Source organism: Epinephelus fuscoguttatus, linkage group LG19 (genome assembly GCF_011397635.1).
Source record: "Epinephelus fuscoguttatus linkage group LG19, E.fuscoguttatus.final_Chr_v1".
NCBI classification, from domain to species: domain Eukaryota; kingdom Metazoa; phylum Chordata; class Actinopteri; order Perciformes; family Serranidae; genus Epinephelus; species Epinephelus fuscoguttatus.
In genome coordinates this window covers 2138118-2163515 of record NC_064770.1, presented here as the reverse complement: position 1 = coordinate 2163515, position 25398 = coordinate 2138118, and the positions used below count along the sequence as shown (strand labels likewise).

General features: G+C 40.1%; 1 protein-coding gene across 2 annotated transcripts in view; it reads right to left on the bottom strand.

The window, feature by feature from the left end:
• The window catches only part of rab11fip4a (RAB11 family interacting protein 4 (class II) a), a 121862-nt gene that overhangs the window by 74886 nt on the left and 21578 nt on the right, over positions 1-25398 (bottom strand). The window contains exons 2-5 of one of the 2 annotated variants that reach the window (XM_049560223.1): positions 24407-24494; positions 24044-24132; positions 4369-4532; positions 3989-4150 (exon numbers count right to left, since the gene is read on the bottom strand). In XM_049560223.1, coding sequence (XP_049416180.1) covers positions 3989-4150; positions 4369-4532; positions 24044-24132; positions 24407-24494 — 503 coding nt within the window. The remainder of the gene's footprint in view (positions 1-3988; positions 4151-4368; positions 4533-24043; positions 24133-24406; positions 24495-25398) is intronic. The other variant, XM_049560225.1, reaches the window with a different exon arrangement.

Genomic DNA, 25398 nt, shown 5'->3' with positions numbered 1-25398 from the left:
TCTTTCCAATTGCATGAAGGGGCACTTTGAGTGACAGCCGTTGATACCACCCCTCGGGAATAGAGGAAATGTACACTCCGTGTCCAGACCCATTCGTGTTTTGCGAATTGGGCCTGGCAACGCCAGACTATCTTAAAAGTGACGTGCCGCAAAACCTCCTGATGGTTTTCGAAAGCTGTCCCATAGGAAATGAATGGAGAAAGGGACCAATCATTGGCCTTTTTCGAGCCAAGACAGCTACTCCATACTTTAAGATTAAGATTAAGATTGATCTTTATTGTCTCTCAAGAGAAATTCATCTTGGGCATACACAAAAAATACCAGCGTCTCACATCAACACGCAGATTACTTTGTGCTACAGACTCCATTTCGACATTGAAATGTTGTCACAGGACTCATCTATTCACTCATGTTTTCATCTTTTCATATCTTTTACCATTTGTAATCTGTGCCTCTTGTGACAAAGTGGGTGAGAATGCACCTTTATTCACCACTTGTCCCTTACATGCTCATTGTACACAGTATACCATGGTACCTTTACATATGTTTATTTTGCTATAATTTACCATTGCTTTCATAACATTACACCACTTACTATCCCGGGTTTGTTTGTGTTCTTGTTATGTTACAGTTAACATCAATGCACATGAGTAAATTAAAACAAACACACAGTCATAAGTTGGTTTCAGTTACTGTTATTGTGTTTCAGGTTTGAACTTAGTTGAACTGTTTGTTCCTTTGTTCAGTCCCACCATGCAGGACTGTTTGGGAGGCCGCCGCCCAGCACTTCCTGTCTTTTATAGTTTTAGTGATGTCATCAATGACCCCCTCCCCTCTCTGCTCAATCTCCAGCCTGCACACTGACTGACAGCGTAGCCGGTAAACAGAGCTCAGCTGTTTATTTAGCCTACCTGTTTGAGCCGGAGCATACAGATGAGGAACTCCATGTGTTTGATGCTGAGTGACCGAGAAGAGAGGCTGAATGCACAGAATGGGATTCGGTGCTACTGCTACCATCGTTGGGGAGATATATCATCAGGAGGAAAAGCGCCGCAGAGAGTGCATCACAAGGAGTGAAGTTGCGTCTTCTTTTCCTCGCAGATGACAGTTCGGGTTCATTCTCTCCTGTTGCGTGGTAAGTGTGGTCTATTCGCAAACTTTATAACTAAAAAAACTTTTCACTACTCTCTATTGACGAACTACTAACACCCTCTGTTGTTTCCTCCTCCTTCTTTCTTCGTTCCGCTGTCTTCGTTGGTTCATTTATACACGCGAAACGCGTTCTCTGGCTGGCTGGATTGTCCGCTCGGTCTGCCGTACATACATGGCGGCGCAAGATGGCGACCTCTCTAAAGCAAGACCCTTGCTATATATATATATATATATATATATGAAAGCATAATTATAAGGCTACAAAAATCAAACGAATTTTATTTTATAGCAATTATACACTTGTATAAACATATTAATGGGTAGAATATTCAGATTCAGATTGACAATAAACCATGCTAAATATTACACACTGGCCCTTCAAGGCTGAGAGGAAAGGCCGTGCTGCTGTGAACAAGTGCCCTTTTGTTTGATTTATTATGAGTTAATTTTCCTCAGTTATTTGCTTGGCATTTTGTTCGGGCTTTGTTTGTTTTTGCCTAATTTGCACGTGTAATGGCGAGCACTGTAAATAAATGTACACTGTGGTGGAGCCAAGAAGTCTGCTGAGTCTGCCTACCTACCATCTTCCTTGACACTCGAGCTAAACTATCATACACTTCTGAAAGTACCATGAGCAAATGTGGAGAAATTGTCAGCTGTGAGCTAGAGTGGAGAGGGGTCTAAAATCGTCTAAAACTTTTGTCTTTAACTGGCTGTCAAGGCCACAATTTTCACTGTGCATACACAATTTATACCAAAAAACGTAGGAAAACTTGTCCTGGTCGCACTGGTGTCACCATGGATCACTCACACGTACACATTTGGGTAAGTGAGCTCCCAAGCGAAGGGAGCAGTGATTTTTTTGTCATTCACTCACATGTAAATTGAGAGGAGAAATTTCTGGAAAAAAGGTGAGGGGCAACACATCTTAAACTTGCAACCAAGATCAAATTTTTGACTCCACAAACATAAAAACTACATGTCTGCATTCGAGACGAGTGTATCTCTCTGCTGGTATTCAGACTGACAATTGGACCCACGGTTTGGGAATTAAAGGGAGGAGTTAAAGACATTTTAAAGCCATGTTAATCTGCCTGGTCTCACAGCTTGTCTCTCCCTCTGCTGCATGCATGTCATTCATCACCATGATAACAGGCCTGTGTGTGTGTGTGTGTGTGTGTGTGTGTGTGTGTGCGCGCGTGTGTGTGCGCGTGCGTCTCACAGTCTTTAAAGGACAGATTGCAGCTGCAGATTCTCCATTTCAAACAGCATCTACACATTATATATCAGTGTTTTCTATCTCCCACATACTACTACAGTCTTTATTACTGATAATACTGTTGCTACTTTTGTGATTATGACTGTCAAATAAATATTGTATGTACTGTTATATTAAGTCCTCTGCATGGTGACATGGTTTTCGAGAGGTGATGTGAAAAACCTGTAAATAGTTGGAATCTACGACTTTGTTAAGGTTGTAAAAATGTAAATAGTTTAATGTGTATTCAATTCAGTTCAATTCAATTCCTTTTATTGTCATTGTAAATAAATACAATGCAATTCAATGCACTGAATAAAACGGAACTCATGTGGACGAGCAATATACTGTTTTGTAAAATAAAGTCACAAACTCTTGGCTCTGAAGTTTACCAATGTTTAGGTCCCCACCTCTGGTATTTAGAAATGTAGCTATTTCAAGGAACACAAACGGGACACTTTAATTTTCAGAAATATTCCAAACTGATATAGTAAATTACTTTGCTTCCATGTTGTCAGAGGTGTCATTAATCATTGTCAACTTTTTTTAGCAAGAGATCTACATGCCCATATTGACTCAGAGTCATGGCACCACCTACTGACAACAGGAAGTCAGCCTTATGTGATAAAGATCCTAATTTACACGACATTTACATGGTGTGGTTTACACATGATATGCAGCAACATGATGTATAATTGGTGTGTGCTCTCTAGTGTCATAAAACGGATACAGGAAGTGGTACACATTTTGCAACATGTCATTTCCAGTGTGACAGACTCCATCCAGGAAACAATATCTAAGCCGTGCACAGTTTAACAGTTGTGGAAATGCATGGCCACTTCTATCAAACTGCCAAGCATGTGTACTCTGTAATGAGAAAGCCCTTTGGCATTTTTGTCATCTAATATCTTCCTTGCTACCATCCACAATGTGTTAGTGAAGATCGTCGGTGCCCCTCTCCCTTCCCTTCAGGACACATACTGTACCCGCCTCACCTGCAAAGCCCTCTGCATCGCTGGTGACCTCACCCACCCGTTACACAGCCTCTTCAGCCTACTGCCATCAGGGAGGAGACTGCAGAGTCTCCGGGCCAGGACCAGCAGACTGAAAGACAGCTTTTTCCACCAAGCTGTCAGGATGCTTAACTCTCTCCCTGCTCTGAAAAGCAATTTCGATCCTCTGTATGTCCTGTACATATTGTAGAATTGACAATAAAGCTGACTTTGATTTTGACTTTAAATCTTTTGGTACTGTGAGCAGCTCTTGAACTCTCTTATGCATTGCCTTTTGGGAGAACAGTATGATTTAACACTTCACTCAAAAATCATGTAACATTTGGTATACAAGTGGACCTTTTTTAGCATACTTCATTTTCTCAAATTTCCAGTGTGAAAGTGGTCATTATTGAAATATGCTTAGAGTTAGAATGGAGCATGGAACAAAGACAAATCAAAATGTCTGTTAAGAAAAGGGCGTACGAGAAAAACAAAAAGTAACCCTCCTGTTACGTCTTAAAAATATGCTTCAAGATATGAGAGTTTGTGATTCAGGGTATGTGTTTCTGGCTCAACCACCAACCTGGAGGGAAGGGATGATCCCATGTCTGAGAAGCCATTTGTTCGGGCATCATCTTCAGGGCTAGGACTGCTGGGAGTAAAATCCACATCCTCCCCCTCACCATAGTCCTCAAACTGCTCCTCCCCGGAGATGACAGACGCAGATGCTGAGCCAATCAGGTGACTAGGGTACCACAGCAGGAAGAACAGGAAGGTGGTTCATTTATGAAAAAAGGGAGAAACAATAAAATCACATACTCAGATCAAAGTAATTTTAAAGTAGCCTCTTCTCTTGCAGTAGAACAAGTGACAGAGACTCCAAATACTGTATCTCTTGACACTCACTCATAGTCACTAAATGTTCCCTAAAAGCGCCCATTCCCAGATATTGCTGTCACTCACCTGTCTTGCCGTGTTGGATCCAAAGAGTCAGAACTGTTGGCGTTTTCAGTGATGCTGTCCATGTCACACTCCCCATCAGCACCACAACCGTCACCATACACACTGCATTCTGGGTAGGACCGCGTACACATGATAATGGGGGGGCCCAGCTCAGCCTCATCGTTCTACACAAACAAAATGAAACATTAGCACGTTAACAATGTGCACATACCGCATACACACAAGAGGCAGGTAGTGATACTGTGTTTTTAAAAACTACACACTGGGGCGTCGGTGACTTAGTGGTAGAGCAGGCGCCCCATGTACAAGGCTGTTGCCACAGCGATCCAGGTTCAACTCCAGCCTGTGGCCCTTTGCTGCATGTCACTCCCACACTCTCTCCCCCTTTCACACTTGTCTGTCCTATACATTAAAGGCTAAAAATGCCCCAAAAAATATCTTAAGAAAAAAAAAAAACTACACACTGTTAGCGCTCCTCTGTGTAATGGTTACGGTACCATTCTGTACAAAAACACAACTTGATTACCTTGTGTAATATCTCAGGGTACTCTAGTAATGGCGATTGGTACTGGTTATTGAAGGCAAGATATTTGGTACCATAGTGTCTATAACCTGCACACAGCATGCCACTGTTTCTTTAAGCACTGCTATAATGCAGAGAACTCCTTAAGAACAAAACAGCTACATTATCGCTCATCATTTCTTTGATAAATAAGATGTCTGGCTAATATTCATACCCAGCACCACAACTGAATATGGGCAAACAGAGGACCTACAGCATCTCAACTTGGGGTGTTTCTCTCTTTTCCCTGACCATCTTTTATTTGTACTTCACAACCTTTAAATGCATTGGTGAGACCTATGTTATTTCAAAGATTGCAAATGTAGGATACAATGAATGAATCAATCAATCAGTCAATCAATCAATGAATCAATCATTTGTCACATTGAAATTATACAAGGTAAACTGTAGTGAAATGTGATCTTATCAGCTCCTTGAACTTATGCACTGGGATTTAGTCCTATTTTGCATCCTCTTACTGTACATTGATGGCTGCTGTTTCATGATTCTGAATGGTTCTGGTAATTCATGGTTTGTGGTTGCTGAATGATTTAACTGTTCATATATCCCAACCTCAACAAAACAGCCACGTGGTCACTCTTCCTGAAATGGCAGTGCCACGCTGCAGCCATCGTGCAGAGATCAATAGCAGGAACGGGACAGCAGTTTGCATTCCCACCATCACACCAGTCCTTATTCACTGTAAAACACACACATACTCCTCCTCTCCTCTGCTCTGTCAGATCAGAACAGTCACCTAGCTAAATGGAGCTTTCCAGGATTTAGCCATGTCTTGGTGAATCAAAGAATATCATAGTTCCTCATATCCCTCTGAAAAGTGATGAAGGTCATCCAGTTTATTTTCCAACGCCTTTACAATGGTTAGCAGGATTCTAGTTCGGCTGGTGCCCATTTCTTCACCATCTTCCTCAATGTTTACTGATGTTTACATGTGAAAACCTCAACCTGGCTAACTAGCAGCTAGCTAGCTAGAAGTCAGCAGAAAGAGGGTTTACAGACTGGTGAGCTGATTTATGTCATCTTTGTCCAATATTAATTACAAAAAGTATAGCCAATATTTTTAAATAATTCAAAATGCATAGATTAGCATAAATTTTGCAGAGCTGACTGGCGTCAGGAGGAGTCCGTGCCCAGCAACCAGTAGCTCCAACCAAGTAATGTGATTGGACAATAGGCTTTCCATGAGTCACTGGGACTAACAACTATGCATGTATTGCTCAGTTTTACAGGTGTTCTTAACTATTAATTACATTAACTGTTAATAACTGTACTTGAACGATTGTTTTAAGAAACTTTGCACCACAAAGATTATGGTATATATATTTTGATAAATAACATCTGACTTAAATAATCAATAGTTGCAGTCAGAAGAGAACAAAAGGTAGAAAACACAAGAGGATTACAAGAGTACAGGCATGTTATCAGCCCCTCTTACAATTGCCAATGGGGTGCCTTGAAAGTCAGTATTAGGGCCTCTGTTGTTTAGTATTCATTTAAATAGCCTCTGCCATAATGTACAGGGTTCGAGACTTTGACGAAATGTTTGCATTTTGTGACCATTTTTGGTGTGAGTGTGAATATTTTTTACAACTACTTGCTTGTGTGCGACCCACAAGCGAGTCTGCCAGTGTAGGTGAGAGGGGGAGGGTCAAGGAGTGAGGGATTAGTTAACTGTGAGGATCACGCCATCTAGACGCATCAATGTTTTTAGCTGCCCAGTAAACATTTTTCTGTTGAAAAGATATTTAAAAAACGACTATGGTCATCAGTAAAAAGACGTTCAGAAATGGCTCAGAAGTTAAAGTTTTTTCACTGATTATTTGTAGATGTTGATTGAACGGTTACTATTAGACCATATTTCACCAGGATTTGCAATAGTGCGATTTTTCATCCTCTACAGTGTGCAAATAAAAGTCTATCCTCATTTTGAAGCCTAACTAAAAAAATCACACCCAAATTTCTCAGTTGAAAGTCAATATTATAAATCCAGGTGAAATATGGTCTAAATGTAACCATTCAATCAACATCTTTAAATAGTTCAATTCTGAACATCTTTTAAACCTCAAAATGCTCACTATAATATAGAACTGTAAATGTGGTTCTGGCTTTAGGATGACAACTATTGCAGCATACAAGTTACATACTTAGTCACACATTTACAGCTTCCACTTAAAAGATAAAGAACACCATGTGACACATGTGACAATACATTTGTATTTATTAAGTAACAATTTCAATATAACCAAGAAATGCTCTTTAAATACAATTACAATAGAAAAAGAAAAATACATAATCGATGTAAGGTCCCACTGGTTTGTCCCTCTGGTTGGAGAAATTAGTTTGATATGGTAGAAACCTGTAAATAAAACAAGTATAAAAAAGAAATATAAGCTGTAACAGCAAAGTACTTGCGCATGCCCATTTCAGCAGTAAGCGCAGGTTGTGATTTTATATGAATGAAGTAGAATGTACAGATCTGACACTAAAAATGTCCTGAAATCTTCTCGGTGGCAGCACACAGACTATATAGTTCCATATTTATGACATTTCATGTGAAACATTAAATACATTGAAATTACGTCTTTGAGTAGACCACATGTCACCCACCAGTGCAATATGACTTTGGAGAAATACCTCACACATTAATTAGTATTGTCTCTCTTTTGACCTACAACTGAAAAAATGATCAAAATAATTAAACAAATTTGTAATTTTGACACATTGACGATGTTACCGCATTTTAGCTAGTTGAAAAGAGGTTGAAAAGAGGTCTTAGACATTTAGACCAAGTATAAACCGGTTTTTAACTAGAAATCCCCGCTGAAATCCCGTTTGGTGTTCACTGGGTGTAGTCGTGCCCAATGTCATATTCAAGGATGGCGAAACAAACTAAAGACGCGTTCTTCGCCCTCGTGTCAGAGCCAGGCCCTGCACAGCCAAAAGTTGCTGTGGAAAACTCGATACAGACTCAGAAGAAACCATACAGAAAAAGCCCAATCTACACTTAAAGGGAAATTTCGGTTTATTTCAACCCGTCTCCTATCGTGCTAAATTTGTTTCAAGTCACTAGTGACATAGAAATAATAGTTAGGATGTTAGCCGTTAGCCTAGATACAGCTGTAGCGTCAGACCTGTTAAAACTTAATTGAACGGGCATCCTTTCAAGTGCAAAGTTAGTCCACTAAACAAGCTTTTTCTCCACAAAGACCGCCTCATATCGTTAGGATAAATGTCAGAGAACATATAGAAAACGACATGTAAACGTGTTGTCTTACCTTACCGGTGTGGTGCCATGTTTGTTGTTTACCATTTAGCTAAGGCTGCAACCGGTCCCTTTCCTTGCAACAAAGGTATTCCTCTTCTGTGGGTATTGGGGTACAGCATTCACAGGTAACGTTACACCACCGATCTCCAGAGCTAAATCCTTCCAGCAGCCATTCCTCCTCTGTCGTCCTCTAACGTTACCTGTTGTGCCTCTCTCTCTCCTCCTCCATTCTTCAATTTCACAAAGCTCTTCATCGGTGTATTCTGGCTCAAATAAATAAGGGCGGCCATAAAACTCTGCAAAATCAAATTCCTCCTCCACAAAGTCGAAGTCTGGCAACAAGTCAACCATTATTCTATAAATCTGTCATAAAATAAATGAATGAACCTTTCAGGCTACTGTACGGTTCTGCCTTGCAGCTGCTGTGGCTTGTTATTGCAAGATTTCAAGCATGTTATGAGATCGCTGCCTTTTCTTGCGATATTTCGGCCGCGCTTTGGGAAGCAGAAGTAAACGGTAAACACACAGTAAGGTAAGACAACAACTCTGAAGACCACCTAAATGTGGAATGTTAGTATATAGGCTTTCCACATCAAGAGGCAATGGCCGCCCTTATTTATTTGAGCCAGAATACACTGACGAAGAGCTTCGTGAAATTGAAGAATGGAGGAGAGAGAGAGAGGCACAGTGTTGGGGAAGTTACTTTTAAAAAGTAGTGTTTGCTCGTTACTCGTTACTTCTTGAAAAAAGTAATCCCTTACTTTACTTAGTTACCCTCTGTGAAAAGTAACTTTTTACGTTGCTTTTATGGTGCTTGACTTTGGGTAGAACCCCATCTCATTTCCTCATTTCCTAATTGTGAAAAAATTCGAGTTTCCCACTGGTATTTACCACTTTGGTGATAAAATAAAGATTAAAGAGTGAGAGTTAATTTGTGTTAACTAGGCTACATGAATTTGTTACATGACAGATTACTACTACTAATAGCCTATTTGCCAGACCTGCTGCATCACTGAATGAGGAAAATATTAATATTCACAGACACTATCTTTGAACAAATAGCGTCATATTCATGAATAAATCATTTTCTGTTCTGTTATTACGTGTGTAACTGTGAGACTGTGTTTGTGTAATAGACTCATACTTTGACCTGCACGAATAAATTAATTCATTTTCTCTTCTGGTATGGTATGGTAGGTACTTTATTAACCCCTCGGGGGGAAATTTCAATGTCACAGCAGCAATTTAAAATACACAAAATAGGAGCTGCTGCAACAGGCTGCCGTTCACACAGCGCCAGGAAGGTAGGCAGGTTATGATTGTTCTGTTTTCTGTGAACACAATGCTGCATTTTATTGATGTTTTGGTTGTCGTTTTGATTTCGTTTGAGGTTCTGGGGTCGTATGTTGCCCATGTCTGAGGTCTGACTAGCGAGGTTAACGTTACATTAAACAACACTTACCCAGCCATACAAGTGCAGTTCGCTGTCATTATATAGTTGGTCGACTTGTTCAGAATCGCCCAGGTCTTGTACATTAGTTAACGTTACTGTTTTGTGTCCTTGTCGCTGGCTCGGCAGTACTTCGGTCCGTAGAGCACAAAAACCATCAGATAAATCCCGGTATTCAATATCTTGGACATGACCGCAAAGTACAAAATTATACACATCAAGAGTTTTTCATGCGTATAAACGCTGGGTTTCTCCACAAGACATAAAAAAATGTCCAGCCACTGTAGCTTAGGCCATTTCGTTGGGTCGGTGACCCACTGACCCGACAGTAATTACGGGTCAGGAAACCTCACTCTGTTGCTAATTGTTAGCTTATTACAATAAGCTTATTAAGCTTATTACAATAAGCTAACCTGTCTTCGGTTGACAAACCGTTAAAATAATCCAAAGAGGCGTGTTTATCTTCCATATTCCTCATACGATTCTTTATTTTGGCACTCCTGTCTGTACTGTTGACATGGCAACTGTCACAGTTCCTGCCTAGTGCGCAGCTGAGGCAGACAGGCAGTGTCACCGTCAAATCTGTCCCCGGGAAAAGTAATGTTGTGCCCAACTGACAAAGCAACTACGTTCCATTACCATATTTTCAGTAGTAACGCGTTACACTACTTTTTACCCAATAAAAGTAGTTACGTTACTGTTACAGACAACACTGGAGAGGCACAACAGGTAACGTTAGAGGACGACAGAGGAGGAATGGCTGCTGGAAGGATTTAGCTCTGGAGATTGGTGGTGTAACGTTACCTGTGAATGCTATACCCCATTGCCCACAGAAGAGGAATACCTCTGTTGCAAGGAATGGGACCGGTTGCAGCCTTAGCTAAATGGTAAACAACAAACATGGCACCACAACGGTAAGGTAAGACAACACGTTTACATGTCGTTTTCTATATGTTCTCTGACATTTATCCTAACGATATTAGGCGGTCTTTGTGGAGAAAAAGCTTGTTTAGTGGACTAACTTTGCACTTGAAAGGATGCCCGTTCAATTAAGTTTTAACAGGTCTGACGCTACGGCTGTATCTAGGCTAACGGCTAACATGCTAACTGTTATTTCTATGTCACTAGTGACTTGAAACAAATTTAGGACGATAGGAGACGGGTTGAAATAAACCGAAATTTCCCTTTACGAATGGAATGGCTTAATGAATTTACATGGCTCAGGTACAACCAAACAAATAATACAATTAACTGTGTGTTCTGCACTAGATATGCCCCCAAAATATGCAGGGAAAATGAAGTTCTCAGAAGCAACCAATACTGCACAATTCCTTCTGGACACATACTGTAACCGCCTCACCCGCAAAGCCCTCTGCACCGCTGGTGACCCCACCCACCCGTCACACAACCTCTTGAGCCTGCACTTTATAATAAGTACACATTATTAAGCATTAGTTAAGCATTAATAAATACTGAATTCATCATTTATAAAGCATGTTTCTGACATAAATACTCATTGGTATGTAGTTTATAAACACAGTTATAAATGTTATATTCTTCATTAATAAGCTCATCTCATGTGCTTAATGATTGCATTTTCATACTTTATAAATGATGGATTCAGCATTTCTAAATTAAGTATTACAGCACTTACAAACCAGTTATTTAGGAATTGTCAATATTTTGTAAGGTCATTTAGAAAGTGTTTGTAAAATGATTAATAAACTATTTAGATGTACATTTATGCATGCACTTACACATATACAGTTCAGACATGTGCTGATGGTTAGTGAATGTGTTCGTAGATGTTTTATTAAAAACTCACAAATTTGTTTTCAAATAGAGGTCCTATAAACAGTTATTAATACAGGAATTCATTCATTCAGGTAGTTACGAAGCACTTACTACTCGTTAATTAAGTATTTTGTGTGAGCTCATCTAAAGTGAGCACTATCTATACCTTATAAAGCATTTACAAATGAGATTTAAAGGCTGGAGATGCCTCAAGACTAACAAAAGTCTCAGTTATCTTAACAGACAAAGGAAAGACACAACACAAAGGAATATTGAACATTTTGCATTAATATTTATTGCAACTTCTCAACATATTGTAGCTGTACAACTGTACTGTTGATTGAAAAAGACGTACGTAAAAAACTTGCCAACACCAACAGTGGATCACAGAAGTTTCAAGTGCTACAAATAAAATCTTTAAAGGTATAATACGTAGTTTTTCCACATAAAAATGTCTAAAAACGACTAAAACAATATTATATATTTTGTTAAGTTGTGTACTTTGATTATCAGGAATGTTTCCAACAATTTTTCAAACCCAGATAAATAGGGTCGCATGTCAATGGCGACGTAACTCCAGTTACCATAGCCATTAAATGAAGGAGAAGGAGAAGAAGAAGAAGCAGACCGGATGAGACGTCAGAGAAAGAACGTTACTGTTGCTAGGCTAAGCTAACTCGTCATGGATCATGATTATGCATTGACGGTTGCTGCACCTTCTGACACCGAAGCTGTCCCGGTAAACAAGCCAATAAAACGGAAACGTATGGGTCAACCAAGCGATCCCAGAAGAATCTGGGATAAGAAGAGAGTTAAATCAAGGATAAATATTGGTGTGGCCTATCCGAGATGGAGAGAGCTTCATGAAAATCTAGGACTACAATTCAATGCCGACCTCGCGTGTGTTCTACTAGACAGGTAAGCAAACATCTGGCTGATGTTATCGAAATATTAATCATTTCCACCAGTGTATTGCAAGCACTGCTGCCCGCTGGGGCACCAGCGCTCTGGCCAGCGGCAGATCTGTATCTGTTATATGACTACAACCCACGCTACTTCGTGACGTCATCCAACTCCGTCTTCTGTTATTGTTTTGGTTTGAGACCCCTAGCGGCAGAAAATGACATATTGCACGTTTAACTAAAAAAATATAAAATCTTTCAATATCAAAAAATAAAGTCAGAAAATATGTCAGTGTCATAATTCAACATACATTTGAAATCCTATCTCAAAGAAAAGTCTCAAAATTATTTGAGACAGACTCAACACATGATAAAATAATACAGGAAATGTCATTTTATGACGCTACAAAAACAGTGCACTGATTCCTTTGAATTTGTCTCAGCCATCTCCCACAGAAAGACAAATTCTTGCCAACAATGGTCAGTGACTGCATATGACTACTTGTAGTTTCTGGAAATGTCATGAATCAGTCTGCCAAATGTAGCATCACGGTGTTTCTTTGCGAGCCATTCATTCCACTCAATCACTGAAAGGTGGTCAGAAAGCAAAGTGTCAGTGCGATTTCCCCTGAGCCTCCAGATCTGCTCCTTGTAGGATCTCCAGGCCCTCTCAAGATGCTGGGTATGGGCACCAGTTTGGGGATCTACATACCACCTGCTGTGGTTGACAGTGTGATGGTTGTACCCTAGTGCAGAGAGTACGTGATAGGCACGCCACTCATCAGTGATAACTGAAGATCCAAACCTCACATGATGGGCAATCAAGGGGACTAGATGTCTTCGAGATCTTCTCTCCACACGATGTAGAATAGGCTTTCTTCGTCCTTGATGATGCCTCACACCTATCATACTATATGCTCCACCATTCACTCACTCACTCACTCACTAACGCGCGCACACACACACACACACACACACACACACACACACACACACACACAGGTTTTGGTAGTAATGGTAAACAGTAAATTTAATCGAGAAGACATAATCAGGTTACAAAAAATAAGTAATTAGATTGTAGTCAGTTACAAGGATTACTTGTTTAGATTTGTGATTACATATTTAAAATATGGAAATTTTAAAATTATAAAACTGTACAGTACAGCTGTAGACGTTCATGCCAGCATATTTTTGTGAGGGTAATTTGATTTGACCAATTCTAAATGCTGTTCTACTGTAGGCTATAAGTAACTTGCTCCTCTCAGGTTGCTAGCTTTTAAAATGGTGACTTTATTAATATATCTTGGGAATCAATGTTTGGTCCAAAAGGATTTAGATTAGATTACATATTTTTTGTTATCCAGTAGATAACGTTACTAATTAGGCCTACATACATTACATTGAATTTGTATTCAGTAGCCTGATTACATCTCAAAGTAATCTGACCCAAACCTGCACACAAATCAACACATAATTGCAAATTAGTTTAAATTTACCTATTTAATTATATATTTCTTACCAAGCATATAGATCTCCACTGTTTGTCCTCCTTTTCAGTTTCCTCTTCTGAAGCCACTTTATCAGCTTCAGGGCGTTTCTTTTCGAGGTTTCCTCATTAATAAGCTTCTTTAGTCGGGTGAATCTGCTCATTGTTTGCAACAAAAAAAAAATGCATTAAACTGTGGTGATTTTATAAAGACATCCAGCGTTGTTATGATCTGACCCGCTTGAGTACCCACAATCCCGCTTTCAACACATCATGAAGGTGGGTCAAAAGAATCTGCTTCCACTACGTCATCAACTTGATGGTGGGAGGCGGCAACCTGGCGGCAACATTGAACGGGAGCTGCTCCGTGGAGAAGATGTGGAGCTGAGTGCAGCCAAGATTCGGATGCGAGTCAAAAAGAATGCCGGCGTGGGGATGGATACATTGTCGGCGGCCGTCATCGACACTAGTGGTGAGTATGTTTGTTTGCCAACACACATTATGGATGATGGCTAGCTTGTTAGTGACGTTAGCTGAAGGGCCCAAGACACACTTTATTATTCAACGTAAAAGTAGCATTGACATAACCTGTAAATAACCATCAAAGCCTAGCTAATTCACCGACAGATAATATTAAAACCTTAAAAGTACCTAAAAAGAGGAGGGTTATTCACATACCCGCTCTGAATATGCATGGTGCAAGGCCATTAGCCCTCCCATTGTTACCTTTTGATACTACAAGACAGGGTTGTAACGTTAAATGTTAAAAGACGACGTTTTTTGTTCATTACTATATAGTAATAGTGAAATTGATAGTGATTTTAATAATAATGATAATAATGATGATAAATGCACCCCAATGTGCTGTACTACATAAACTAAATTACATGCACTGAGTACTTCACACAATAGAAATAAAACTATTTGCATAAGCTATATGTATGTTAGACAAAAATACATATATACATATATACATATGTATGCATATATACATATAACATGCATACACCGACATATTATTGTATCTGAACATAAACTGAATAGAAATGAATACATTTCACTTGAGAACTACTATTTAAAGTTGCTTAAAGGTCAAGGCATGCCAAAATCACCAGTGTCTGAAAATATATTCAACTGGTATATAACGTTCTACATGCATTTTATAATGAACAGTTTCTTTCATTTAGGTGTGTCCATGGCACCTACTGGGTCAGAGGAGAGGAGGACAAGAAGAAGAAGAAGAGAAGGAAGAAGAAAGGGAACGAGAAAAAGAAGAAGTCAAAGAAAATGGAACCAAAGACACGTAAGAGAGATAAAAATGCTACATGTACTGTAACCCCTTTCTACTCACTGGGTTTTTGGTTTGGTCCTGCTTAGCTCTGCTGTACAATTGTTCCTCTCCTGGCTGGTTCTTCTCACATGATGTGACATTGTGTGTGTGATTGCTGTTGGCGCTAACTAACTAAATGTACCATAACAAATCACTTTCTGGATAGAGTGAAATAACCTGGTGAACCATCTATATATAAGTCTCTTAGTTGCAACTGCCCTGATCTTAAGTCTCATACTGGATCATACTAGATTGAAACTGAATGTGAGTGTGTGACTCCCAAGCCTACGTTGAGTGTAGCGTGTGTGTGTGTCTGTGTGTGTTTGTGTGTGTGTTTGAAAGCGTATGTGTGCAAATGCAACCATTTTTTACTGTGGATAACACTAATTCTTTGTCCTCTGAATTGCAGCCCAAAATCTGGATCAGGTGGTCTCCCGGTACAAAAAAATTCTCAGGCTGTTCAGTTGAGGAGGGACCATGTCTGCTGCTTTCAAGCATGTTGGGGTGGACCGGAACACGGTTGTTGTCACTGCTCCAATCGCGGAGCTGTTTATCGCTGCACCCAGCAAATATAAGGAACTCCTTAAAAACCACAACAGTCAGGGGAAACTCAGTGTGTTTGCCACACAGTGTGCCACTTCAATTCAGGAGCATCCAGGAATAGCAGACACAGTTAAAGCCTTTAAGGTTTCCAGAAAGCTGCTTCCCCTAAAAACAAAGTAAGCTATAATAATAAAAAGTTCATTGTTGAATTTTGACATTGTGGGAGATTTTATTACAAGATTTAATCTGTGTTATGATTTTATCATGTGTTGAGTATATTTATTTTATCTGTCTCAAATACTTTTGAGACTTTTCTTTGAGATAGGATTTCAAATGTATGTTGAATTATGACACTGACATATTTTCTGACTTTATTTTTTGATATTGAAACATTTTATATTTTTTCAGTCAAAGATTTTATTTGTAGCACTTGAAACTTCTGTGATCCACTGTTGGTGTTGGCGAGTTTTTATTCAGCCATGTTTACGCTCGTACGTCTTTTTAAATCAACAGTACAGTTGTACAGTTAAAATATGTTGAGAAGTTACAATAAAATAAATAAAGAAATTTGTGAGTTTTTAATAAAAAACATCTACTAACACATTCACTAACCATCAGGACATGTCTGAACTGTGTATGTGTAAGTGCATGCATAAATGTACATCTAAATAGTTTATTAATCATTTTACAAACACTTTCTATATGACCTTAAAAGCCATTGAAAATTCCTAAATAACTGGTTTGTAAGTGCTGTAATACTTAATTTAGAAATGCTGAATCCATCATTTATAAAGTATGAAAATGCAATCATTAAGCACATTATAGATGAGCTTATTAATGAAGAGTAAAACATTTATAAACTACAATGAGTATTCATGTCAGAAACATGATTTATAAATGATGAATTCAGTATTTATTAATGCTTAGTCTCTATATACAGACTCTACATTAAGTGAATGTAGAGTCTGTAGGCAAACCCCCGAGATCTCGCCTCCGGAAGAAGAGTGGAAGAGCCCTGGTTTCCAGTTGTAGGCTGTTTGTAGCCTGCGTGATATTGACCAATCACGTTTGAGCCTGCTGCAGTTGCCAGGTTAAACGGTCTGTGCGGTGAACTAACGAGGCAGAATACAATTGGCGTCACTGCAAACTCTGAATCCATCGCAATGGTTCAGCATATTTACTTAAATATAAACGGAAGTCGGAAACGGAAATTCGCCTCCTCCGCCCAAATCAAACCTGAATGCCAAAGAAGAGGCTGTATCACTGTCTGCCGGAAGTCAGATGCCGAATACAGTCGATGGGTTACGAGAATGATTAATGCTTAACTAATGCTTAATAGTGTGTACTTATTATAGTGTTACCCACAATTCAAACATGATACACTAATGAAACACATTAATAGCTTAAAACATAAAATCTCCTGAGACAAGTTTACACATTAAACAGATTCCCCACTTCCAGCAGCCTTACGCATACAGGAGGCTACAATACAATCTGCAGAGGAAGCTGAAATGTCCGGACTTTAGAGAGCATCAGAAAAATGAATGGCCGCGGAAAGACTGGAGGAAAAGCCAGAGCCAAGGCAAAGACCTGCTCCTTGAGTGCTGGGCTCCAGTTCCCAGTCGGCCGTGTTCACAGGCTGCTGCGCAGCCAATGAGACCCGTTACCCGTATCATCCCCCGTCACCTACAGCTGGCTGTCCGCAACGATGAGGAGCTCAATAAGCTGCTGGGCGGAGTCACCATCGTGAAGTTAAGAAACTGCTCTATTAAACTTTTAACAGGTCTATATTAGCGTTAACGTTACCTTGCCAAGGCCTACGTCTATCATAGACGTAATGAGGAGAAGAGGGATGGGACTTTGGAGGTAGGTGGGAGTAATGGATGTTCAAATTTTTTCTAAGTGCTGTGTGAAATGCAAGAAAGGTAAGGGTTGCTTTAAGTGTTTATTCAGAAAAACAAGTTACTTCAGAAATATGCCAGGAATGACTACAATATTTGAAACTGTTTCTGTGCTGTTAACTTTATAGATATGTAAATTTGTAGGTGCCACAGAGATTGAACTATTCAGTCTGATGACAGGCAGAGACACTGTTCCTATTTGCTCATGGTTTGGGTGTACAGTGAATATTATTCCAGATCAACATTTTATTGTACACAACAATTACAAATAAAATGTCATTTTAATTCAAGGAGTCTACGATGCCACCAAAGAGGCATATCATCATCTAGAGACAGAGTAAGGGTGGTTAGAGAAGACAGTTGCCATGGGAGTCGATGGTGCTACAGTCAATCTTGGGCATAAAGGAGGTGTAATATCCCTCCTACCAGCTGAGGCAAGTGCTTTTATTGTCCTGTTTCATTGCTTGCCACATAGGTAGGTTATGTGGACAAGAAAGCTAAAGTTAGGGGTAATAAACAATGTATGTATGTATATTTAAGTATGATTCATTTAAACTGTAGATTTGAGCTGGCAATGCTGCCTGTGCAAAGAAAAATCTCCATGGTGGACCAAGTCTATAATCTCCTTAACATGGTGTGGAAGACGTACCACTTTAGCAGCAAAACTATGAGAGAGTTAATAGCCCTCGAGAGAAGCTGGGTGTGCGTGTCAACGTCCCAGGTGGTGCCAATAGGACACGCTGGCTCCCACATGTAAACCAGGCCCTGCAAACCTCACTGAGACGTGGAGGAAAGTATCGAAACTTGCAGAATCCAGGGCAGTTCACAGCAGTCTACGTCCACATGGAACATTTGACTGCATCCTCAAGCAATACAGACATTGCTGGGAGAGCAAGGAAGGTTTGTATTCAATTTCAAAATAACTTTTTAATATTTTGTATCAATAAACAGAGGTATATTAGTTTTGTCCTGCAGGTCAAGACAATGATTGAAGATGGAATCTTTGTAGCTTTCTGTAACTTCCTGGCTGACTTGTTTGTTAAATCCAGCCCTCACCCTCAAAGGAATGATGTTATATTGTGTCAGGTAAGGCTGATGTGACAGTACACTGTTTCAGCTAAATTAAACAAAAGTATGTTTTCCCCCTTAATGTTCACATTTCTAAGAAAAATGCCTGTCAATGAGATTGAAAAACTCATTGTGACTGTTGAGGCCATGGCTGTCAGATGCAAGCCAGGTGGTAGGCTAGCAGAGCTACAGGCAGACCTTAAGGCCCAGAAACAAAGGCAGGATGTTGATGGTGATGAGACTCACCCTCTCGACAAATATTAGGTGAATTAGGGGAAAAAGTACGTCTGGAGCCCTGATTTATGTGATGCATGTATTCATCTTTATGCTGATGACACAGTTGTTTATTGCTCTGCTTCTACTCAGACTCAGGCCCTTTCCCAGCTTCACCTAGCTTTCAGTGGTGTTCAATATTTCCTGTTCAATCTGAATTTTGTCCCAAATGCTGATAAAACAAAGTGCATGTCATTCACAAAAGCAAGGAGGAAGCTTACAAAACTCCCAACTACTGTTTCACATCAGAACAAGAGCACAGAGTGGGTTTCATCTTATAAATACCTGGGCATTGTGTTAGATGATTGTCTTTCTTTTAAGCTTTTTGAACTACTTGTGAAAAGGCTTAAGCTGAAACTAATGTCCCTGCTTTTATTCTAGAAGTAGGAATCGCTTCTCTGGTGACGGCCCCTGCTTGGCTGCGTTGGTTGGTTTAGTTCATGCTATGTTGATGACGTAATTGGTAACATGATGTGTTGTCTTTTCCCCGAGGTCATCAGCTGTTTAATTGTCCAGGGGCAGTCACACTTGACCAAAACAAAAAATACATTCTACATATTTGACTGTGCTTGATTATGAGGATGTATCTTGTGTGAATGCACCCTCACAGTGTTTGCAAGCAAGCAAGCAAAACTTTATTTATATATATAATATATATACAGTACAGGCCAAAAGTTTGGACACACCTTCTCATTCAATGTGTTTTCTTTATTTTCACGACTATTTACATTGTAGATTCTCACTGAAGGCATCAAAACTATGAATGAACACATGTGGAGTTATGTACTTAACAAAAAAAGGTGAAATAACTGAAAACATGTTTTATATTCTAGTTTCTTCAAAATAGCCACCCTTTGCTCTGATTACTGCTTTGCACACTCTTGGCATTCTCTCCATGAGCTTCAAGAGGTAGTCACCTGAAATGGTTTTCCAACAGTCTTGAAGGAGTTCCCAGAGGTGTTTAGCACTTGTTGGCCCCTTTGCCTTCACTCTGCGGTCCAGCTCACCCCAAACCATCTCGATTGGTTCAGGTCCGGTGACTGTGGAGGCCAGGTCATCTGCCGCAGCACTCCATCACTCTCCTTCTTGGTCAAATAGCCCTTACACAGCCTGGAGGTGTGTTTGGGGTCATTGTCCTGTTGAAAAATAAATGATCGTCCAACTAAACGCAAACCGGATGGGATGGCATGTCACTGCAGGATGCTGTGGTAGCCATGCTGGTTCAGTGTGCCTTCAATTTTGAATAAATCCCCAACAGTGTCACCAGCAAAACACCCCCACACCATCACACCTCCTCCTCCATGCTTCACAGTGGGAACCAGGCATGTGGAATCCATCCGTCACCTTTTCTGCGCCTCACAAAGACACGGCGGTTGGAACCAAAGATCTCAAATTTGGACTCATCAGACCAAAGCACAGATTTCCACTGGTCTAATGTCCATTCCTTGTGTTTCTTGGCCCAAACAAATCTCTTCTGCTTGTTGCCTCTCCTTAGCAGTGGTTTCCTAGCAGCTATTTGACCATGAAGGCCTGATTCGCGCAGTCTCCTCTTAACAGTTGTTCTAGAGATGGGTCTGCTGCTAGAACTCTGTGTGGCATTCATCTGGTCTCTGATCTGAGCTGCTGTTAACTTGCCATTTCTGAGGCTGGTGACTCGGATGAACTTATCCTCAGAAGCAGAGGTGACTCTTGGTCTTCCTTTCCTGGGTCGGTCCTCATGTGTGCCAGTTTCGTTGTAGCGCTTGATGGTTTTTGCGACTCCACTTGGGGACACGTTTAAAGTTTTTGCAATTTTCCGGACTGACTGACCTTCATTTCTTAAAGTAATGATGGCCACTCATTTTTCTTTAGTTAGCTGATTGGTTCTTGCCATAATATGAATTTTAACAGTTGTCCAATAGGGCTGTCGGCTGTGTATTAACCTAACTTCTGCACAACACAACTGATGGTCCCAACCCCATTGATAAAGCAAGAAATTCCACTAATTAACCCTGATAAGGCACACCTGTGAAGTGGAAACCATTTCAGGTGACTACCTCTTGAAGCTCATGGAGAGAATGCCAAGAGTGTGCAAAGCAGTAATCAGAGCAAAGGGTGGCTATTTTGAAGAAGCTAGAATATAAAACATGTTTTCAGTTATTTCACCTTTTTTTGTTAAGTACATAACTCCACATGTGTTCATTCATAGTTTTGATGCCTTCAGTGAGAATCTACAATGTAAATAGTCATGAAAATAAAGAAAACGCATTGAATGAGAAGGTGTGTCCAAACTTTTGGCCTGTACTGTATATATATATATATATATATATATATATATATATATATGCATGACATTTGAGGTTGTGCCCTTATACTGAATATCAGGACAGCTGTGATCTTCATCTTCATTCAGCACTGCAGCCTCCTGCCTACAACTGAATCGCAGAGATGTTGATATTTAATACAACAGCACTCCCTCTAGTGTTATATTGCTTTATTCTGCTATATTCTAGCCCATATAGGAATTACAACCCATTCTCATCTGTCCCAAGGAGCTAACTTTTTAATTCTGATAAACTACAAACACAATAAACACGAAAGAGGGGCAGGTACTGTTGAGGTTTTGTTTAAAACAGCTATCTGACCATTATGTGTGTGTGTGCATGTGTGTGTATATGTATACATATATATATATATATATATATATATATATATATATATATATATGTCTGTGTGTATGTATATATGCATATGTATGTGTGTACATGTAAATCATATCCTATCAAATTGAGTAAAAAGGTGATCAAGAGCACCAAAACCTAAGCATAATCACTGTGTTGAGTTGTATTATCAATATATTATGAATGTATAATCAATATATTACCAGTGTGTCATCAATACATTACTACTGCATCATCAATATGTTATCACTGTGTGAATATGAAAGAAAAAGCCAAGCAAGATCCAAATATAATAGTAGAATGAAGCCCCTATAGTAAAAGCAAGCCAGGAGAAGGAGGGGCAGCTTCAAGCATAGAGAGACTAGGGCCCACTGGCAGGCTAAAAGACACCGTAGTACATATACGGCCTGGAAAACACACCTCACCCCGAGGACAGTCCAAGCACCAGCAACATACACACCAACTCAGACCTGGAGATACATGAAGGGAGGGGTTAAGATAAGGACGATAAAGACGAAAACTGCTGAAGTTGACACTTTTGAGAAAAACAACCCACCCAACCAGTTTTAACTGGTTTGAGGGGGGTTTCCAGGGGCCTTTCAGGGGTCAAGTGACGTAGAAGTGATGTTGTGACTAATATGAATTAGAAAAAATAAGAGTAGTTCTACACATATGATTGGTTAAAAACTTAAGAAAGTGAGCAAGAGAGAGAGAGAGAGAGAGTGAGAGACTAGGTATTAAGGTCATTGCCCAGGGCCCGTAGTCACAAAGATTCTCAGAGTCCTCTCTGAGAGCTCCTAACTTAGCCTAAAAATTCCTTGCAAGGAATCTTAGCTTAAGAGTGATTCAGGAAGTTTCTGAGAGCAACTCTGAGCAAGGAGGGGACAGAAACTTTTATCTTAGTGAGGAGGTGTGGTTGACCCCGTTGCTAGGTATGACGCAGTCTTCTAAAAGCTGTGATTGGTTGTTACAAAAAGAAAAAAAAAATGCGCTCTAATAATGAATGGACAGTGAAATCAACCATCATAGAACTTAGACTGTATTAAGAAATGTGTAATCGTGAAAATAATTTTATGTCATCATGATGAAACTCAACAAAATTAAATTAATTGTTACACAGCTTCAAAATGTTTGAACGTACCTCATTCACATGCCGATTATTATATTGATTTTCTTATTGTTATGTTTACTCGCCATGCTGGTAATTTTACTCCTTAATCTATTTGATATTAATGGAGGACGCAGACTCAGCTGTCAGCAATTACTGTGATTCCTGAACTCCTTGTAAAAAGCGGTTTGATTTGGCAGAATGACCAAAACAACGAACAAAATGGAGAAAAAAAAAACGAGAAACCCGAACTGGACAGAAGAGCAGTGCCTTCTGTTAGCACAGCTTGTGGAGGAGAACAAAGGAGTTTTAAGAGGGAAATTCGGTCCCAGGATCACGGCACAAGGGAAGAGGCAGACTTGGGAGCGTATTGCCCGACAAATCAATGCATCATTCCCTCTCCTTTTACGCATAAGCGATGAGTGTGAGAAGTGCTGGTATGTGCTGCAATCCAAAGCGGGCGTTATTGCGTTACTACGCTGGGTGGGAAAAGTAAGCTCATCCCTGATGAGGTCACCCACAAACATTATCCCTGCACTATCAAGCCGGGAGTCTTATTAAATCACTGTTGTTCAATATACGGAGAATATCTCTCCTTCCTCTCTGTCTTTCCGCAGTTTTTCACCTTAGGAGCTCTCTTAAGGCCTAAGATGCTTTGTGAATAACTTTTATCTTACCAAGGGAAAATTCTAAGAAAAATCTTAGAATTCCTCGAATTCTAAGATTTTTCACTAAGAGTTACTTTTAGTCTTAGGATTCTTTGTGAATACGGGCCCTGGCCTTTTGGGCTCAGTTCTTGGTCTGGACCACCAACTCAAATGGTTTTATTTGGATGTCATCTCTGAATAAATAAATCTTCTTGTATTGGACTTCTGATCAACCTCCTGGTTTTTCCTCAGAGTGCTCTGAACTTTCTTTGGTTTTATTGAAGGCAATATTTACTGAATATAGATCAACACCACAGACTATTTTTTGGGCAACAAATTAATCCACAACAGTACCAGCCTCTACAGAGGACATGGGGAGAAGCAATGCACAACCTAGGGTGCCTGGTCTATCATTCTGTGCACAAAAATGACAAGGTATCAGAACTTCTTAATTGTCATCCCCCCACCTCCAACTATGAAGGTGACCAGTGGTCATGCTAAAATGTACTAAATCTGCAAAAAAATTAGAGACGATTTGATCTATTTTCAGTATAATGCCACCTTTAAGTTATAAAATAGGCTGAAAGCTTCACCATTACACCGGATTCACAACATACAGTTCTGCATCCAGCGTCAATATGGCTTTACAAAGCAAAAGACCATACCTGGTAAATGTAACCATTGTCAGTAACCGACGGCTGGTTGGAGGTAATAGTGCGAGGACCCACAGGTGTCTTCAGTATCTCTTCACAACCTGGCAGGGGAAGGGTAAAACAGAGAGAGAAAAAAAACCTGAAGCACCACATCTCATGTCTGTAATGTAAATATGACGCAACAGCAGTTAGCATAGCTTAGTGGAAACAGGGGCAAACAGCTAGCCCGACTCTGTCTACAGGTAATATTTCACCTGCCAGCTCATCTAAATCTCACTGTCCATTCTCATAACAGCGCAGGTAAAATGCAGGATTCAGCAACCTCTCTGCTGTGCCTCCTTGGTACATAATTTACATATCCAGTGCATTTCTTACCTTTAATGGCAAACACTCCATGGCAAAAGTCTTTGAAGTTGATCTTCCTATGAGTGTTAGGATCTAGGTACCTGATTAACTTCTTCACCTGCAAGAAACAGAAGTCAGTCAGGGATCTTAACAGTATGGACACAGTACTGCACCCTCTATCCTTAGACTCTCAGCAGGGACATTAGGCATCAGTTCAGCCGTGTGAGTAAAACCCTTTTAATTGACTGCTGTATATTAAAAAGTCCTATCAATCTGAAATGGGTTGTGCCACAGAAATGATGGGGATCTATGGACTTGCATGTAGCAATGCAAGCTGCATAACCTTGTTCTGCTAAATCACTGGATCTTGAATGAAATAAAGCACAGCAGTGAAGCCTTCTGATGGCAGCAGCCTTATGATCCTGCTCTGTATCAGTGGCATGGTTGGTAGCTTGGGCTGCAGCTCAGGATTTATCTTTCAGATGACTGGCATACCATCTATCACCAGGGGCTCACCAGTGAGCGTCTAGTGGCTGGGCCTTGAACTATGGGACCCGGTCGGGATCAGTCCAAATGAATAACATGGAGCCGTCACCCTGTGAGCTCACCACCTGCAGGGACTGGCATCAGGTGCATTGTGTGCCGGGCAGCAGGCAAGGATGGGCACCTGGGCGTGCTGACCTTTGGTGTCGCAGGTTAGCTCAATCTGTTGAAATGTAGGCTCCTTCCATGCTCCATCTTTGTCCTTGAAAACTAGGAACTTGAATTATTGTTTAATTTTTCTCGACACTTTCAAACCTTCAACAAAAGATAGAGTCTGGTGTGAACAGCTGTGTGGCAGAAAATGATGGTGGTTCACAAGGGGAGCATGATGTTGAGGCTTCATTAGATGTCACACTGTCTGTTTTTTAGTAAAATTTTGGTAGCAGCCTTGATGTAAAAAAACAATCCAAGACTCGGAAATTGTCAGACACCTCTCTGTCAATGCAAAATTTATGCTGACCTATGCTATTTCAGTTATT